At 28.9% G+C, this 21,130-nt stretch overlaps 1 protein-coding gene across 1 annotated transcript; it reads left to right on the forward strand.

Annotated features, from left to right (window-relative positions):
* The first annotated feature begins 9,841 nt into the window (after positions 1-9,841).
* Positions 9,842-19,573, forward strand: LOC149878365 (putative aconitate hydratase, mitochondrial). Its single transcript, XM_090073433.1, has 19 exons — positions 9,842-10,001; positions 10,333-10,389; positions 10,574-10,653; positions 12,471-12,537; positions 13,410-13,601; positions 14,426-14,518; positions 14,618-14,776; positions 14,861-15,011; positions 15,089-15,285; positions 15,550-15,655; positions 15,985-16,078; positions 16,163-16,300; positions 16,456-16,846; positions 17,619-17,716; positions 17,797-17,890; positions 18,072-18,204; positions 18,302-18,322; positions 18,468-18,568; positions 19,333-19,573. The coding sequence occupies exons 1-19, from the start codon at positions 9,972-9,974 to the stop codon at positions 19,465-19,467; spliced, it is 2,337 nt and encodes a 778-aa protein (XP_089929559.1). The 5' UTR covers positions 9,842-9,971; the 3' UTR covers positions 19,468-19,573.
* The last annotated feature ends 1,557 nt before the right edge of the window (positions 19,574-21,130 follow it).

Here is a 21,130-nt window from a genome sequence, read left to right on the forward strand (position 1 = left end):
TTATTAAACAAAATTTTATTCTCTATTTACTTTTACTCAATTATTAATTGATAATGAAGTGTTTAATTATAATCCTCACTTCTTCGGAAAGAAGTTCTATTAATGGCAATACTGATGAAGACAACATACCGAGAACACCCAGAGCTTTTCACAAAAGCTCCGAAGGTCGCAAAAACAACTGCAACTAAACCTGCTGCTGGTGTTCTACCGATGTAGGATTTATGTACTCCCATCAAAGAAGCTGTCAAAAGTTCAACGCCCTCTCCAATCTCTTAGATTAACCTAATTGATGATCCTGACAATAAACGCCCTCGCGAATCAAGATATTTGGAGGGAAACGTAAATGAAGAAACTTTTTAGAATGAATTATGTTGGGGATCAGTTTTTCTATCCAACAGAACGATTTACTGCCAAGTTCTCTGAAAGGCTTGATGTTAAGTTGTTTACATCTTCTCCAAATGTCTTGAGTCTTTCGAGAAAAAAATATTGAATGACATTGAACGTGTTTTTGGAGAAAGGGACAGGTTAAGCTCTTGAAAAAATCAGCTCTTCACAAGAGCCATCTGCTGATCGTATAATAGGTACTTAACTTAGTCACAGAAAATTGCACGTGATCATAAAACTTAATTGTTATTTAAAAAATTCTTTTGTATTTAGATATACCTTGCCAGAGGTTTTCTGCGAAAAACTCTACTAAAAAGGGTGAAGACAATAGTAAATATATAGATTTAGCACTTGACAAACAGCTTTGGTAGTTGATAGAACTTTTTAACCAGCTTTCAATGACATAATTTTCTTTACCTTTTTAAAATTTTTAGGTAAGTTGATAGCAAACTTTAACATGAAAACAACTGATGAATCTGTGGGCTATGTTTTGTCAGGTAAAAGAAACGAGAAAATAGCTAAGGCTCAGTGTTATTGTATGAACTATATGCAAGATAATTCTTGTCTTTCTCTCTTCTTAGGTTTCTCAATAAGTGAACAAGCAGGACCGAGTTGTCTGTGTAAAAAAAAGAAAAAAAGCTTTTAAAAACTTTCACTACTCAGGTCAAAACAATGTTTTTCCCCCTCCGATTTCATGATCGACTTTGATAGATTTTAGGGTTAGAGAGGTATAATTTTAACATCTAATTGATTTCCTTAAGACGCATAGTGGCGTTTAGCCGACTTAGTGGTTCCGCTGTGTTTTCTAGCCGACAATAACAAAGTTTCCTAGCGGAAAGGCTAAATGGGACATTTTAGCGGACAACTGGTTTTTAGAAAGACTGGTTTTTCCGCCTTTTTATCCAATTTTTATCCGTCAAGAAACCTTTTGAGATTAGGGTTAGTGTATGTCTTCAAAGTGCTTTAATGAATAATATGTGTTATTTTCAATCAAATAGAGTTTTTTTTAAATGAGGCTTTTACTGTTGGGGTTAGGGTTTGATTAGGGCTAGGAATAGGTGTCAGGGATATTTTAGGGTATTTGCGTGTTAATTAAAGAATGTTCACTGTGTATAAAACTTAAAATGTAATGTTTTGTTTAACAAATTAAAAATATAGTTAATCAAATGTTGCAGAAGAGTTTATTTTCAATACAACAAAACTCAAGTATAACAACTTTTTACAGAAAATAAAAACGAATTATTTACACAAGAAAATGATTAAGTTTTCTCCAAGCATATGAAGGCCATAACGTTCTCGCTTCCGTGATGTAATTAACAAACGCTTCTTTAATTTTGCTATCGTTTTTGTGATATTTTGTTTGCATATTTTGAAGAACGCACCGCAACTCTTGCCAAGGAGTTTTCTCGTCCAACCGGTTCATATTTTCTCGGTCTGAAAATTCCACCTCGCAAGTTTTCCACTCGGCATTAGTCACGCTTGAACTTCTAACTGTGGGTCTTTTCCTGATAAGTGCAATCGTCAAAAACGTTGTTCTCTGGTACTTATTTGATCTTGAGGTGTGTACCACTCACCAAATGTAGGGATGTTGAAATCTAATAAAAAGAAGTAAATTTATGTTTTAAAAGCTGAATATATATGGCATATTTATTATGTATTTGCTCATAATTCTAAATCTCAATGATAGCTCTCATTAATTTTTCTTTTTCTTCTTCTGACACTCTGGGTTATAATATTTATTTTTTGTCTGAAGAAAAAACTTCTGAAGATGCTTCTATTAAAAGTAATATGTAATATAGTTATCAAGCTTTAGTTTTATACATTGTTCACAGATGATTTCAAACAAGTGTGTTATTAACAAGTTTGTTTCAAACAAATCGTCAACATGTGTGTTATTCTGTTTTATTCATTTCTAATTAATGGACCTGAGTTAAAAGCCTTATCAAACACATTTGCTGAGGAAACTTTTTTCGTGTTTAATATCTCTGGACCTAATTAGTATCAGCAGAAATTTTTAAAAATGTGACTATTGTTAACATTAATAGGACAAAACATTTGTAAAAATAAATACTAAAATTTTTGATATGTACGAAATACTTTTAAATTCTATATAAAAAACTGTGAAAACAAAAGTGCCTTACCCGTAATCTCTACCCTTATCTTTGCGGCAGAAGCTACTGCTTTAGAAGATGGTTAAACGTTAAAATCTACTTCTAAATGTAACAAAACAATAAACAAAGAAGAAAATATTCTAAGATATATAATATTTTAAAAGACAGAAAAAATGACATACCATCGTCGGACAACGTTTCAGAATCAACATCTTGGTTGCTAGGAAACTGATTTGATTCTTTATAACAGAATTGCTCATGAAAAACGTCCTTAATTTTCATAGCATTTTCGTCCAAGTCTTTACCTTTGTAACTGATGGAGTAGTTGTTGAGTTCAACAATGAAAATTGCGTTCCCACTCCTAAGCTAATTGCAGTTGCGACTCTATTTGCCTAATGGGCAATAAAGAATTTATTTGTGGTGGAAGGCTTGTTCTTCATGAATGTTTTTAATGGAGTATCAACATCAAATATTACAGAACAATGGCACAAAAATATCTCAACAAAACAAACAGAATACATACTTACACTTACAAACTCTTTCAACTTTTCTTCTCTAATACTACGCATTTCAGTGCCAATCGATGTTCGAATTCGAGTGGGACACACTCTTGAGAATGTACTTTTGCACTAATGCACTCAAACTTAAATACATCAGCAGTTTATGAGTAGTTGTAAAGAGATACTGAGCGCTACAATCACTTCCACAGGAGGTAGCACAGACAAGTAAGTTTTCATAAATCGAGTAATGGGTTAGATCATTATATTTCAACCAATTTCAAAAAAACTTTGTGGGGAACCATCTCTGATTTTCCTGATTTTTTCATATCATTATCTACATTATGTAAATAGGTTGAATTTTCAATTTCAGAGTTCCAAGTGCAGCGGTTTAGAAATTATAGCCTTATAAGCACTCTTGAGTGGCCCCCCTCGGTTTCTCGAATGGTAAAAATAGACAACTTTAAAGGCTTTTAACTTTTTTCTAACTTTCAACAAGTAACTTATTTTTTCAAGAACTTTTTTTCTGGATATTTCTGTCTTAAAAATAGTGATTTTTGTTAACTTGTATCATATTAGAAAAAAACTATAACCTCCTCAACTTTGGAAAAATTCTGAAAAATGCTAAAAAATGAAGTTAACCGTAGCATTTTTCTACTCATCAACAAGTCCTTACATGTTAGTTTTCTGATTAGCTTCTATTGTCTGCAACAAATGGGTAAAATATAAGCAGCTTGTTACATTTTATATATAATATAGTTAGGCCTATTGGTCTTAATTGCTGTTAACATTAGATCAATTCAAAGTGTTAGAAAAATTTACTAGCTATCCCCAAATGGCTGAAAATTGGACTTCTAAAATTTCTGCGGTTAACTAATTTTAAAGTACATTAAATACTTAGGTAATGTAAAATTTACTGGAATCCTTCTCCGAAAAACTTTTTCAACCCGAAAACAGCAATTTGCGTCATTACCCAAATAATTGCTTTTTTAGGGCCTGTTTATATGGACAAGGGCTAGCCCGTTTGCCGAGCTAGCCCGGAAAACGAGCCAGTTTTAAAATTGCATTTATATGAATTTTTGCCAAAAAAAAAAAAAATGACATCAAGGTCAGCCTGGCTTTTTTTAGCAGGGCTGGCCTCTTTATCGGTAAAATAATAGCTTTAAAGATGGCGGCTAGCGACAAAAAAAAACACTGCATTTTAAGAATATGTTTAACTGGTATTATAGCACAAATAATGCTTCTTAAAAGCCTAATTGTGTTATATAAGCCTTATAAATTTAAATTTGATAGTTTTTTAAATATTATTCTTTAACAAAAACGATCACAATTAATTCAAAAGATGAAACAAGCAAGAGATGAAAATCGATCACAATCAATTCAAAAGATGAAACAAGTAAAAGATGAAACCTTAAAACAAAAAATCGTAGTTGCTGGTTTAAAACTGGCGGAACTGAGGCGCTTATTGCGCAATGCAACAGTAATTAATTTTCGTTTAAACTGAAAGCGTTTTGAAAAAGATTTTTAAAAAATGGCGAATATTAGGGTTTTTAGTGGGATTTTTTACACCTTTGACTTCAAATTAGAGTACTTTCCGATTATTTTCAGGTCCATGTTTTTATATTTCTCTGAATCAGCATAAAATTCTCTATCAGAATCAATCATAAAATTAGGGGGGTTGGGGGATTGGGGGGAGAAAGTCGAGTAGCGCCCAGAACTGATTTATGGTGGCATAATATAATAACTGGTGTAGCTCCCATTGATGTATGGAAAACAAATTTTAGGCTTTTACGGTTTCTTTTCATGAATTTGGTTTCAGAGTTAAGCCCTTATTTATCTCCTTACCCTTTTTCGCCTAACTCTAGAGCTCTATCAGCAGATAAAAAAGTTGCTATTACTTTATATTACTTAAAAGATACTGGATCTTTGGTAAATGATAAAAGTAAAACAACTAAAATTTTAAGGTGGCTCATATAGAAAAAAAACTCATTTTTTTAGAAAAATTTGATTTTTTTTTTAATGTAAAAATATATCATTCAATGCAAAATTTATCATTCTTCTAGAAAATATATACATCTTACATAAAATACTACTATTAGTTTAATATAACATTTTTCATAGGTAAGTTTAATTTTTTATGATTAAAATTTCTTTTTAGCGGAAAATTTTTAAATAATATTAAAAATTTTTTTTTTTTCAAATTATGTATTTTTATTTTAAAATATGAAATAAATATCTAAATAAATTCTGTATATTGTACAATATATGCAACTAAATAAAACGGCTTTTGATTTGTCATGTATTGTAAAATATGAAATAAATATCTAAATAAAGTCTGTATATTGTACAATATATGCAACTAAATAAAACGGCTTTTGATTTGTCATGTATTGTAGAGTGTGCTGTGCAGCTTGATTCAAGTTTTAGTAGCTATTGATATCTCAAAACATTTTACTTGTATTTTTTATCAGATTATTGATAATGTCCAGTAAACAGAATTTTGGAAGAAAGAAAAAATCTAAGTTTAAAGGAAATCGGTATACCAAGTCAAGCAAGGTGACAGAAACTTTAAAATCTTCTTCACTTCGTTATCAAAAAATATCAAAAACTTCGAATGAGACTTCTAAAAAAGATGATGATAATTATTCTTTGTTCGTAAATTTTAAAATTCTTAAAGATCTTATAAGTAGCTTAACATGCTCTGACAGCAAAAATGTTGCTGAAGCTTATGTTTCTGGTGGTTTTTAAGTTGATTTAATTGTTTCAAGTATTTTTTTGTTTGTTTCTGTCTTTGTTTTTCGTTTTCACAAGCTTTTCGTTTTTCCTTTTTTTTGCAACTTTAAAACTGGATATCTCATGATTGAGAAAAGCTTTTTGGCTGAAGTTTTCAGTACATGTTCCTTGATCATAAAGATTTCAGATGTACTAAAATAATTAACTAAGAATAATTTTATAACTTTTAGAACCCCAAACACCTGTTTTTTTAATGCATAGTTTTTTGTTTTTTTTATTATTGTGTCCAGTTTGAGATTTTTTAAATATTTTTCTTTTGCTTTAGTAGAAATGAATGATAATAATATAAAGAAGCTATAAACAAAAAATTATTGAGTTTCGAAAAAAATTGATCAAGAAACAGTGTTTTGAATTTTTTCAGATTTTCCCCCTTTTAACAGTGATTTTGATAAAATTTGTCTTAAATATAATTTACTTAAAGTTTTTTTTCAAATTTTTAGTTTTCTATATTATCAAAAGCAAACTTAAATATATATGAACCACTGGAATTGCTTTTTTTCAAAAAATTTTTTTTCTATATGAGCCACCTTAAGTACACGGAAGTTGTCAGTTTTATTATTAAATTTATTATTTTACGAGGAAGCTTTCAATTTAAAAAATGTAAGAGTTTACACGCATGCGTACAAATTTATATAAGAAATTAACCAGCCCGTTTGCCGAGATCTCGGCAAAAAACAGTGAGATCTCGTTATCCGGACTAGCTCGTTTATTCATATAAACGCAAAATAAAATGAAGTTAAAATATTGATGACGTCGATATCTCGGCAAATGGGCTGGCTCGGCAAACGAGTCAGCCCGTTTGCCGAGATATCGTCGTCATCAATATTTTAACTTCATTTTATTTTGCGTTTATATAAATAAACAAGCTGGCCCGGATAGCGATCCGGGCTAGTTCGTTTATTCATGTAAACGCAAAATAAAGTTAAGTTGCAATAAGGACGACGTCGAGATCTCGGCAAACGGGCTGGCTCGTTTGCCGAGCCAGCCCGCTTTCCATAAAAACAGGCCCTAAAAATATTGATGACGTCAAAATATTGATGACGTCGATATCTCGGCAAACGGGCTGGCTCAGCAAACGAGCCAGCCCGCTTTCCATATAAGCAGGCCCTAATACCAAATTCTAAGGGCCTGTTTATATGGAAAGCGGGCTGGCTCGTTTGCCGAGCCAGCCCGTTTACCGAGATATCGACGTCATCAATATTTTAACTTCATTTTATTTTGCGTTTATATGAATAAACGAGCTAGCCCGGATAGCGAGATCTCACTGTTTTTTTCCGAGATCTCGGCAAACGGGCTGTTTAATTTCTTATATAAATTTGTACGCATGCGTATAAACTCTTACATTTTTTAAATTGAAAGCTTCCGCGTAAAATAATAAATTTCATTTCGCATTTCAGTTTGATTTCTTGGAAGAAATAGATACTCTGGCCCAAGATACTTTGATATTGCCTTACAAACTGAAATTATAACGGCAGAAGCAGTGCATACTGCAACTCCAAAAGTATTTGCAGTCATTCCCAAAGATCCAGTATCTTTTAAGTAATAAAAAGTAATAGCAACTTTTTTATCTGCTGATAGAGCTTCAGAGTTAGGCGAAAAAGGGTCAGGAGATAAATAAGGGCTTAACTCGGAAACCAAATTCATGAAAAGAAACCGTGAAAGCCTAAAACTTTTTTTCCATAAATCAATGGGAGCTACACCAGTTATTATATTATGCCACCATAAATCAGTTCTGCCAGTTTTAAACCAGCAACTACGATTTTTTCTTTAAGGCGCCTCTCTCTTGCTTGTTTCATCTTTTGAAGTGATTGTGATCGTTTTCGTAAAAGAATAATATTTAAAAAACTATCAAATTTAAATTTGTGAAGCTTATATAATACAATTAGGCTTTTAAGAAACATTGTTTGTGTTATAGTACTAGTTAAACATATTGTTAAAATGCATTGTGTTTTTTTGTCTCTAGCCGCCATCTTTAAAGTTATTATTTTACCGATACAGAGGCCAGCCCTGCTAAAAAAAGCCAGGCTGACCTTGATATCTTTTTTTTTTTTTTGGCAAAAATTCATATAAATGCAATTTTAAAACTGGCTCGTTTTCCGGGCTAGCTCGGCAAACGGGCTAGCCCTTGCCCATATAAACAGGCCCTAAGGAGTCTGTCGGATTCTTTGAAAATTTTTGGTCTAGTCTAACCAGTCACATTAATTTCCTTTTAGTTATTAAAGATAACAACAATAGAATCAAGTTTTAAGTTTATTTTATATAGCTAGACATTTTTTATATTTTAAGAAATAACGCAGATGGATGATATAGAAATTGAGATCATCAACTTAACTACTTTAGTACATGTATAGCTAGAGATATAATAAATAATACAAAATATCAACTAGTTTTGTAACTACCTAAAGCACAATGGTTTCATGTCCACGGAACTACTCCATCTACGATGTTACTCTAAACTTCCAATTTATGAATATTATAGAATTTTCCATTTTTATGTTTAACAACAGAAATATATACAGTTAAGGATAAATAACTTATACATAAAATGAATATAAATACAATAAAGAAAAAAATTTGTCACAGTTATGAAGAATTTAGCAAAGCCAATTTATGGCAAAGAATAACTAAGTATTTGATGTTAAGATAACATGATTTACCAGCTTTATATAAACTAAATTTTATTTGACAAAAAAAAAAAGGGTTATTATGTGCTTTTTATGACAAATGAAATAGTAATAGAGATGTAAAAAACAAAAACATGAAATATCTGGCCGCATTTTGAAAGATAATTACAAATTTAAAAAACTTTTTAAAAGGTTTTGCTTTATCAAATGAATTGTAAAAAAGCCCATGAGAAAATGCACCAACTAAAAAAATAATGCATAAGAGAATATATATTATGGAGCTTATAGAGTAGTCGAGGCAAAAAATAGTGACTTATCGGAAAAAAAACTAAAAAAATACACAAAGTGAAACCTGGTGACCAAGGAGTTGAATGAAACCAGATCTTGACAGCGATTTTAGTAGTTTTTGATGTTGACGGGTGAAAATTTAGTTTGTCGGAAACTCGCATGGCTAGCTGATTTCTGCAGCCTCTTTGATGTAAAACAATCAGTTGCACGTTCATCTCTTATACGTCCATGGTATTAGACGGTGAAATGAGAGACGGCAAAACCTGCATCAATCTTCTGCTAATCTCATTATTAAAATTATATTTTAGCTGTTTAAACGCCGGAGTTATAGCTGGAGTTTTCTCACCGATTGCTGTAGTTTTTTTTTGAACCACATTAATTATCTCATTACCACAGTTTAATAAAGAGTTTATCAAAAGTTATTAAAGTTCAAGTTGCAATTCAGGTACTGGGACTAATTCTTCTTTAACAGTACTTGGAAACAACTTTTTTTTAATTTCTTCTTATGGTTCAATGAAAGTTAGGTATATTAACTGTATGTTTTTGTTTTTTAAAAAAATTTGTTTCTACAGATAAAATTATTAAAAAGAAGTTGAAAAGGAATGGACAAAAAAAAAGTTAAAATAATGATCAATGAACTGTTTTATGTTATTGTTATAAATATAAAAAAAGTCATAGAATGGCATTTAGCACAACTAAGTTTCCTTCTACAAAACTGTTAGGTGTTAAAACGAATGATCGGATCATATAACAACGAATAATGGAGAAGTGTGCGTCTGCCCAAAGCCTATTGGCTTTAATATACAGAGATTTTGGCCATTTTTTCGGAGACTTTTATGTAAGTATATGCCTAAATACTTGTATCAACACATTTTTAAATACATGTTAACATGCTAGCATACATGCATGCAGGTCATGACTAGAGATCAACATCTAAAATTTTAATTTAAAATGCTCATAGAAAAAGTTTGAAATTTTCTCAATTTAGTGTAAAAGTACCTGATTTAAAAATTTCATTAGATTTTTTCTAAATAGCACAAATAGAACCATAATTAGTATTTTAAAGCATCACGGTAGTTAAAATGTTCAAGCCATGTATAAATTTGCACTTCCTAATGTATACTTTTGGATCAACGGCTTATTTTATGTCAAAAATCTGGCCAATCAAACCACTCGCTTGGTTCATCGACAAGATTCATCAGCACAACAGGGTTCTCGTTACCTTTTTTGAAGCATCTCTCTATGTTCTTGGTGCTTTCTGACTGACAATAGAGATGTTACGTTTATTAAGTACAAGATCACAGGTAATTATGGGAATAATAAAGGAGCATAGTCTAGCTTTTTGTTTTAATTAAGATGCAAAAAGAAGTTGTCTTAAAATATATCTATGTGCAATAGCACAAGATTTTATACTTCTTGTTAGTTTCTACCTTCTATTCTATCTACATCCGATTCTAAACACAAGGGTTATGCAGCAAGCAACATAACAGAATTTGCGTGCCTTTTTTTTTTTTTTTTAAATGTATTAATTATCCTAATGGTGAATTTTTAGGAAATTTTGTGTTGTGTAATTGCTTGTTTTTAGAGCTAAGTTTTGTTCTTTAAAAACTATTAGTATTTTTTAATTTTTTCAAGAGAGTTTTCAAGGAGCTTCAAAATGTCAAAATACTGGCAAGAGGAGCCTCTCAAAAGGTTTGTAGAGTATTTAAATTTTGAATTTCTATTTATAAACATTCTTTTTTTACTTTGGAGTTCCAAAGCGTTTAAGTATATTTAAACAAAGTTGATTTGAAATCTTAAAAAAACACTAGAATAGTTTATAATATTAATAGCTATTAGAAAATAGTAAATGGCTTTTTTTATATTTATTTATAAGGTTCCTATCAGTAAGTTTGATGCAGATATATACTTGCCTTATGAGAAGCTTAACAACAACCTTAAAATAGTGAAGGACAGGTTGGTTTTTACTTTATTTGGTTTATTTTCATTAAAGATGTAAGAAATGCAAGTTATAGAGCTTGTGCTTTGTCAACTCTGGAGCTAATTTTGATCACATAAATTTACTGAAGTGTTATTTAAATTTACAGTAAATTTAAAATAAAAAAAATATTACAGTAAAATTATAATTTGGTTAAAAGATTTTAAAAATTCTTTTATTCCAAATAAATAAATAAATAAAAATAGAAAAAGACAAAGTGTTTCTATGATACATGGAAAAGAAACATTGGTGGTATCCATTACATTTGAGAGTTTACATTCAATGCTTTCTAGAAACTTCTAAACTGATGTGATTTAACCATGATTAAAAAGTTTATAATTTACATATAAAAATATAACACCAATATTATTGACAAAACTTGCTTTTGTGATCAAATCTTTATATCAAACATTGTTTTATAAAAACTGTTAGCTATGTCTCAAGCTTTTGATAATTTTACTAACTTTTTTCTGAAGTTGAATTACTTTCTTTTGAAATTTCTCTTCGTTTGTATTTTTTAAAAAATGGCAACTCTATCTTTTGATATGCTAAGATGGTTTAGGCTTATGATTTTAGTTTCAATATAAGTGAGAAAATACTTACCCCCTAATCTTCTTTTAATATCAACCTAATTTTTAAGTTTTTGTTTTATGGCAGCTTTCACTGGAATATCTTTCAAAATGCGGCCAGATATTTCATGTTTTCCTTTTTTATATCTCTATTATTATTTCATTTGTCATAAAAAGCACATAATAACCCTTTTTTTTTGTCAAATAAAATTCTATGGTTTGCTTTAGTTTGAGTATAAAAATGAAAATATTAAAATCTTTATTTTTTTTATCTTAGAATATTTATTTATGTTGAAAACTAAAAAACAAACCCTTTTACTCAGAAATATTTTAGTATATGCCAGTGATCTTTTCAAATAACCAGAAGGATGTTTTGTGTTCCAAAGTTGTGTACTTTAAGATAATTTAATTGTGTACTGTAAGATAATTGAATTTCATTTCTAACCAATTTCAAATTTAATTTTTCTAAGTATTTTATCTGACTTTAACAATTAAAAAATCTAAATGCAGTTTCTAAGTTTATGATTAATTGTCTTATTAAAAACATAAATATATTAAGTTCTGATTAATTAATAAAGAAATAAAAAAAGTGATGCTAAAACTTCTTTAAATATACAGAAATTCACCCAATAAGTCAGCTTAAAATTCATGTCATGAAACATTTCAAGTAGTTTATTCTAAAGAAACGATAAAATCTGGTTTGAAGCTATTTTTATGACTTTCAATTTAACAAAAATGAATAGGTTTAATATATTTTACTATTATTTTTTTAAAAAAAAAGTTTATAATTACTGTTCTATTGGCTTACTTATACAACTATACTGTTTTATACTGTCTTCCACTAAACTATAAGGGGTGCCAAATCTAACTATATTTTCCATAAATTTTGTGGTAGAGATATATTTTCACCTATGTAGTCTGCATGGTGAGTTTTTGTTTTACATATTTGTCCATTTTCTGTTCATTCATTATTGTTTTTTAAAATTTTATATAAAAAATTTTTGGACATATAAGGATTTTAGATTTTGAAAAAGGGGCACATATTTTTGTGTTAAATGTTTGAGGGATTGAAACCTAGTATAGAAAGAAATTTTTTTTAAGATAAGGTTTTGACCTGGGAGGATACTAGGTGTACATAGAGGTTTACAAAATCCACTTATAACTAATAGTAGTAGGTTGAGTTAATTTTGCTATTGACACATTGCTTTTATCCCTACTATTTTTAGATTAAAAAGGCCACTCACTACAGCTGAAAAGGTTCTTTACAGTCATCTGGATGACCCTAAAAATCAAGTGTGTAAAATTATTTGTTTAGATATTTAGTAAGGTATCTGTTTAAATATATGTGTGTAAGGTAATGAAATATTGCAGCATATTTATTATTTATTTAATTTCTAAAAAGAAACTTAATTAATTTCTAAAGATGTATTACACAAGGAAATTTTGTTCAAGTAAGCTTTTTAAGAATTGGTAAAAATCTTTTATATAAACAAACTATCCTTCCAGGATCATGTTATATTAAATCAGCGTAAATTTATAAAAATATTTTAAGCATGAAGTTAGGGCAATTTTGAAATGAATTTATTTTTTTTTAAGTTCTTTTAAATTGTATACTTAAAAAGTATTTAAGAAAGGTATTAGAATTTTAATGTAAATTAAAAGTCTACAAATTGAACTAAGTTTAAAAATAACATCTATGTTATTATCATCTTTTAATTATGAAACCTGTTTTCTTTTATGTACATCATGCCAAGGGAAAAGTTTCTGATAACTTAACTATCAAACTTTTTAACTCATGAACTCATAGAAAAATATATTTAAAAGCATTTAATAACTTATATATTTCTCAATTAAACTTAAACTTACTTAATTAGTCAATTATTGACATGTAAATACCTGTTTTTTTTTTTTTAAAGAATAATAAATTAGGTGTCACTTTATTGCAAAAATTTTAATGGATTGCTACATTACGTCAAATCCAGTGTGAAACTTTAATAATATGTTTTCTACTGATATGTTAATTCCTATATGAAAGTAATCTATATGTAACCTAAAATGAGAAAGATTTTCTTTGTTCCAATTAGTTATAATCATAATTTTTTTCTTAGTCACTAAGTTGAGATTTCTATATAAACACATTTTTAAAAATCACTTGTGTCTCAAAGGATGTTAAACGTGGAGTGTCATATTTGAAGTTGCGACCTGACCGTGTAGCTATGCAAGATGCCACTGCACAAATGGCTATGTTACAGTTTATCTCAAGTGGTTTACCAAAAGTAGCAGTTCCTTCTACCATTCATTGTGATCATTTAATTGAAGCTCAACTGGGAGGAGACAAAGATTTAGCTCGAGCTAAGGTTCTTAATTTTTTATTAATTTTTTGCTTAGTTATTATATATCAAAGTTTAATCATGATTACCGGAAGGAGTTCTTTTGAATTAAGTTATTCTAAAGTAACTAGCCTTTCTTTTTTTTTTTTTTTTTTTTAAAAAAAAAAAAATAAAAAAAAAACGAGATCTTAAAAAGCTACTTAAATTTTCAAATTAATGCCGTGTTTCAAAGAACTTGAAAACAGTTTAACATTTTTACAAATGAAAAAAAAAGCTTATTTTGTAAGAAGAATTTTAAAATTTGTCCTGTCATAAAGAGATCAGTTTGTGCAAATAGCAGCTATAAACAAGCTCTTAAAAAGTACTATTTCTTTAACTTGTTTTGAACAAACAATTGTTTTCAGTATAATTAAATATATTAAATATTCATAGTTAAATGTTTTTCATCCAGAGTTCAAATTAATTTAAAATAATATTCCAGTTTTTAATATAAATTATGTTGATGTTGAGTTTTCTGGTAAAACAAAATAGTGAAAAATAGTATTTTTTCCCCCAGTTTTCATTATAGTAAAACAAAAGTACATAAGTTGCAATTGTTTAAGTCTTTCTATTGAAGTGTTTTTAAAAATGAGTGTAATTTCTACAATCAAGCAATCTCAATATGCAAAAAAAAAGTGATAGCGCATATCTTACATATGGTAAATATCTTACATGATATTTATTTTAATAAAAAAATGCCCAAAAATTGTCTATGATTCATATTTTGAGTTTTTCCCATTAGATATTTAATATACTCATACATAATAATACATTTAAGGACCTCAATCAAGAAGTATTTTTATATATTTAAGGACATCAATAAAGAAGTATATGATTTTCTATCATCAGCAAGTAAAAAGTATGGTGTTGGCTTCTGGAAACCTGGATCTGGCATTATTCATCAAGTATGTTTGTGTAATATATCATACTCCTCTCTCTCTCTCTCTTATTATTATTTTTTCATTCTTTTATTTTATTAAATGAAATGAAATCATTATTAATAGATTATCCTTGAAAATTATGCTTTTCCCGGTATCCTACTGATTGGTACAGATAGTCATACTGTGAATGGTGGTGGTTTGGGAGGTGTAACTATTGGTGTTGGTGGTGCTGATGCTGTAGATGTTATGGCTGGAATTCCTTGGGAATTAAAATGTCCAAAAGTAATATAAAACTACAAAAGTATCTTTTTTTTTTCAAGTGAACTTTTTGTTGTTTTTTTTTTAATTCATGTAGATGTGTTTTAGATAATTGGTGTTAAGTTAACTGGTAAATTAAGTGGTTGGACTTCTCCTAAAGATGTTATTCTAAAAGTAGCTGATATTCTTACAGTCAAAGGTGGTACAGGAGCTATTATTGAATATCATGGCCCTGGTGTAAACTCAATATCATGCACAGGTATGCTATTTGCAAATTTTGAAAAAAATTTTACTTTAAGTTTTTTTTATTGCATTCATTATTATTTTTATTACTAGGAATGGGAACTATTTGTAATATGGGTGCAGAAATAGGAGCAACAACTTCTATTTTCCCTTTTAATGAACGCATGACGCATTACTTAAATGCTACTGGTCGTAAAGAAATAGCATCGCTTGCCCAAAAGTACCAAGGGTTGTTGCAGGCTGATGCTGGAGCTGAGTATGACCAATATCTTGAAATTGACTTATCAACAGTAAGACAAAATTTATATTAAGCTCATTTAGCTGCTATTTAATTTTTCCAAGTTTCCAAAATGACAGATCTACATAGGCTGCTATTTAGGTGGTACATAGGTGGTGCATTAAAATGAAGTTACAGCATTGCATACTACTGTGAATGTTAAAGTTATGTTTAAACACTAAATTACTTTTGTTGAGCAAAAGTCTTTTGTGTGAGAAAATTAATTTAAAGTTTATCAAATTATTAAGCGTAAAGTTTTTAAAATCATTTGGTTTAGTTAGAGCCTCATGTCAATGGACCATTTACACCTGATCTTGCACATCCTATCTCTAAGCTTGCTCAACATGCAAAAACTAATGGATGGCCAACAGAAATTAAAGTTGGTGAGTTTAATACCAAAATAATTTTACATATAGTTTATCCGCTTAATGTTGTTCACATGTAAGTACTATTCATTTTAAAGTGTCTAAGAATGAAATAGCTTGAAACAAAAAATTATGCTTTTTAGCAAGTGCATAAAATATTTAAATCTTAGTTTCAAATCTAAATTAGTTTCAAATAAAAAATAAATCTAAAATGGACTGTATTTCATTATACAGTTGCTTTTCGTTATAAGGGGCTGCAAATCCATTTTTTAAAAGGTTCAATCCAAAATTTTGCACATACCTGATGGTTAAAACATTTATTTTACCTTGTTATAAAATTGATTTAGGTTTAATTGGCAGTTGCACAAATAGTAGTTATGAAGATATGGGAAGATCTGCCAGTATTGCTAAACAAGCTCTTAGTCATGGACTGAAAGCTAAGTAATGACTGCTGTATTTTGTATGTTCTGTTTAACATGTTTTTGAATTTACCTTTTTTTATATACCTTCTTTGTCCTTTCTCAGGTCTATATTTACCATTACTCCTGGATCTGAGCAAATTCGTGCTACAATTGAGCGTGATGGAATTGCACAAACACTAAGAGAATTAGGTGGTGTTGTTTTAGCAAATGCATGTGGTCCTTGTATTGGTCAATGGGACAGGTAGTAGAGTAGCTAGTTCTTATGTTTTGATATTTTTAATATCTCTATATGCAATTATCTTTTCATGATGTTTTACAATTCATGTTTTGTGTATGTTTTTATGGAAATATATGATTTACAAGAAAAATATCTAAATTTGTTTTTCAAATCTACAGGAAAGATGTACCTAAAGGCTCTAAGAACACTATTGTATCATCATACAATCGCAACTTCACTGGAAGGAATGATGCTAACATTAATACACATGCATTTGTTACATCACCAGAATTAGTCACTGCACTTGCGATTGCAGGTGATCTCACCTTCAATCCGCTTACTGATGAGCTCACAGGCTCAGATGGTAAAAAGTTCAAATTAAAAAGTCCTTTTGGAGAAGAACTACCTGTAAAAGGTTTTGATCCTGGTCAGGACACATATCAATCTCCTCCAAATAATGCTTCAAATCTTACAGTTGTGGTTGACCCAAAAAGTGATAGATTACAACTTTTATCACCATTTCAACCCTTTGATGGCAAAGACTTAATTGATGTACCAATTTTAATAAAGGTATTTGTTAGAATTATTTACATACTGATTTATATGGTATATTATTTTAACTTTTTGGAGTTGAAAAAAAAGTCAACTTTCAATTTTTAACTGAACAAAGTAATTTAATGTTTTTTAACTGATGTACAGGGTGGGAACAAGAAGTTTTAAATTTTTTTAACAAATATCTAGACATTGCTTTGAAATATTATTTAAAATGTTTTATCTATGACATTAAATTTTGATCTATAGTACTAAATGTTCTATGACATCAATAAATGTTTGATCTATGACACTTAACTGTTTGATCTGCAATAATAAACAAATTATTAGAATCAGCCATAAAAATCAACAAAATCTCACTTAATTGTGGATTCTTATTAACAGACAACACCAAAATCTAATAAATCTTCCCTTAGCAAGTATGATTGATGAAACATAGTCTGGCATATTTTGGACTACTATACTGTGGAACCATATGTTAATGATGGATTCAAGCAGCTTTGTTTTTTGCATAGTCACAATTTTGCAACCTAGTGTTAATAATAGACCACAAATTCAATTGGATTTATGTTTGGTGATTCCCTGGCCATGACATTAGAACCTTTATTTGGAGTGATATTCATCTTTGTTTACCATAAAGTTTTAATTGTACTTAGAGCAATTAATAAAAACAGAGCTATAAAACATCCCAGTGTTTCAATTAAGGCTAAGACAACAGAACATTTTTAAATGTTTGAGCTATAAGATTGTTAGAGTTCTTTTTTTTTTTTTTTTTTTTGTTTATTTTAAGGCTAAAGGAAAGTGCACAACAGATCATATAAGTATGGCTGGCCCATGGTTAAAATACAGAGGACATCTGGACAATATTTCAAACAACATGCTTATTGGGTAAACATAAAGTTCAAAATTTCTTTAGAGAAAACTGGTTTACTTTAAAATATCCAATTTGTAGTTGTTTTCTTTGTTAGGGCTATTAATGAAGAAAATGGTGAGCCAAATAAAGTTAAAAATCAATTGACTGGAAAATATGGCACTGTGCCAGATACTGCACGAAGTTATAAGGTAAAAAGCTCTTAAAGAAAGTTTTTTTTAGCATATTTATTTTTAGCATATCAATTTATTTTTTAAATAATATTTTAAGGATTTTTCATGATTCATTCAATAAAGTGATCCTCTTTTAAATTTAGAGTTTTGTGTATTTTAAACATCAACACAAAAAATATTTTAAGCTGTTTCTGTTAAGGCTGCTGGGATAAGTTGGGTTGTTATTGGAGATGAAAACTATGGTGAGGGCAGCAGTAGAGAGCATGCTGCCCTTGAACCTAGACATTTGGGTGGAAAAGCAATTATTGTTAAAAGTTTTGCCCGCATTCATGGTAAGACTGATGAAAAAAAATTTTATATATTTTTTATATATTTATAAACTTTATTTTATTAAATGAAGTGTATGATAAATCTGTTTTCATTGTTTAGAGACTAATCTCAAGAAGCAAGGTATTTTCTTTTTTCTTTTTTTTTTATTTACTTGTGCTGTTTAAGTTTAACTCTGTGTGTGTTTAACAAGTTTAACTCTGTGTGAGTAATGTGTTCAATTTTAATTTTAAGAAGTGCAATCATTATGAATGTGATTTTCTTGTAGGAATGCTTCCATTGACCTTCGAAAATGCCTCAGATTATGATAAAATAAAACCGAGTGATAGAATATCGCTGATTGGTTTATCTGATATAACACCTGGAAAAGTGAGTTCAATATTTTCTCAACTCTTTATTGATTATAAGTTTGCTATAAGACTGTTTCTAGGTATAAGTGTAATAGAGCACAAGGAATTTTTCTGTCATTCTACAGAAAAATTCCTCATGCTCTAATACACTTATACCTAGAAACCCTTTTTATACCTAGAAACCCTTTTTATACCTAGAAACCCTTTTTATACCTAGAAACCCTTTTTAGATGTATTAACATATTCTTTAGACAAACTCTATTCAAATTTTGATATTATTTTATATATTACTTCTTATATTACTTTATATATATTATATATATTTTTTATATATCGCGAGGTTAGAATTATTTTGTTCTATCTCCAATTTTAAAAGTTGGGAGAAAATGAGTTATTAATTTTAGTTAGTAATAATAACTTTTAAAATACGCATTATTGTTTAATTTTTTTTCTAAATAATTTGCTTAAACATGAATTAATTAAAGCATAAGTTATTATTTCTTTAAAAATAAAAGCTAAAACTTTAAACAATTTTTTCTTTTAGAAAAAATTAAACAATTTTTTCTTTTAGAAAAAATCAAAAACTTTCTCCCAACATTTAAACTTGGAGATAGAACAAAATAATTCTAACCTCGCGATATTACAATAACAAAGTTGTGATATTTTCTTATTCAAAATTTTGTGTTTCGTTCAAACTTCTAATGGTCATAAAAGTTTTCATTTTCAATAGTATTGGATTGGGTATTATTCTTACAGACAAACTTTGTATAATTTGATTTTTAGCCTGTCAAATGTGTTGTGAAACACTCTGATGGTTCTCGCGAAACAATCAATCTTTTACATACATTAAACCAGGGGCAAATTGAATGGTTCAAGGCTGGCAGTGCCCTTAATAAAATGGCAAATGATGCAAAATAAATTCTTTGTTATTTTTGTATTTATATCTTATATACTTCTATTATATTGTAAAACTAATGAATTATCCAGTTTTATTTCTTAACATCATTTCAATATTATGCAATAATCCGTGCAGTGTTTTTGCTTCAATTGTTTGACGTCACATTTCTACTACAAATGTTTGGTTTTATCTTTTTTTTACTTGGATTTACTTTTTGTTCGTCAAAATCTGAAACTTGAATCTTTCCTTCTCAAACTGACTCATTTAAGTTTCGAAGGAGTTCTCTGAAATTTTGTTTTTATAACCATTCGTTATATAAAAATTACTTAAGTATGCCTAAAAACGGGGCTACTTTGACCCACATCACACCTTAATGTTAAAAAATTAAAAGACCAAAAGATATTCCCTGAAATTACGAATTTTTATGTGCACACTAATGATAATTAGCACTATCAACGACACCTTTCAAATCTTGCACTTTTAGATGATAACTATTATGTTTAAATTTTGAACTAAAGTCACCATGCTTTTTGGGTTTTTTTTTTATCCATCATATCAGATTAAAAATAAAGATAAATCTATTGATGAATTTGATCTATGAAAACAGCAAATTGTAAATACTAACCAAACGAAAAACGAACAATTATAAAATGTTTATTTTTATATCGTTTAATAATTTCTGTTCCAGCGAAATTATTTATAACTGCTTTTAGTTATTATTTTAACATCATCATATAAACTTTATCTTCAAAAATTTATCTTCATTGATTTTAAAGAATGATTAAAATAAATATTTTTGTGACTAGCAATTCGCTAACTAAAGTTTTAAGTAGATGATTGAAAGAAAAAAAATTGCACACTTTACTTGTGAAAAGAAAATCCTCGCCCAAAATTTATCATTTAATTTAACCGAATCATTATAACCTTTTTTTGAGTTGTAATCTTCACCGAATATTTATTTCAAATAAAACAAATAACAATGATGATGTTTGACGCTTTTAATTTTTTTTTCTTGCATGTTGTTTAAAGACAAAATATCACTTTTCACATTGTAATTGATATAACTCAAACAAACAAACTGGCAATTAAATGTCTTAGAATCAAATATTTCTGTTCTCCTTAATTAAATCAGCGTTGCCAATTGGCAATTATAGGATTCCAAATTTTGACCTTTTTTTGACCCAATGGCATTTTATGGCATTTTGGCAACTCCTCATGATTTTTAAAGATGAAAAACACCTTTTAACTTCCAATACAAAGGTTTGTATTGGAATTTGTTGATCCAATTTTGAAATAAACTCCAAGCACAATATGTTTAAATAGCATTTGTTTCTTTAGAAGTAAAAAAGTTCTACTCGTAGTGTTTGAGGAAGTTTGTTCAAAATAAAATAACGAAATCATTCTGAAACAGCCACACTTTGAAAAATGACATTATATTGGTATTTTACATGTAAAAAAATAGAGATTTGAAATTTTGCACAAATATAAAGTAGTATGTGACGCTTCTAATGAAATACTTTTTGTAAGAATTTTTTTGTAATACAATATTAAAAATAAATAAAAATCAAAAACTTCAAAATTGGCAGTTTGTTAATTTACACTTTAACATAATTCTTTGCAAATGTATGAAAATACCTTAAAGTTATTAGAAACGACGAAAAATACATAAAATGCTTACCTACT

Source organism: Hydra viridissima, unplaced genomic scaffold (genome assembly GCF_058129835.1).
Source record: "Hydra viridissima isolate aposymbiotic clone 2 unplaced genomic scaffold, HvirCarnegie_v1 scaffold_15, whole genome shotgun sequence".
In the NCBI taxonomy this organism is placed as follows: Eukaryota; Metazoa; Cnidaria; class Hydrozoa; order Anthoathecata; family Hydridae; genus Hydra; species Hydra viridissima.

What these genes read in the sequence shown, in the direction of transcription:
- LOC149878365 (XM_090073433.1), top strand. Translation starts at nt 9,972, where the DNA reads ATGTTACGTTTATTAAGTACAAGATCACAG. An exon ending in TATTAAGTACAAGATCACAG is followed by an intron (nt 10,002 to 10,332) that starts GTAATTATGGGA and finishes AATTTTTTCAAG; the next exon opens with AGAGTTTTCAAGGAGCTTCA. An exon ending in CAAGAGGAGCCTCTCAAAAG is followed by an intron (nt 10,390 to 10,573) that starts GTTTGTAGAGTA and finishes TTTATTTATAAG; the next exon opens with GTTCCTATCAGTAAGTTTGA.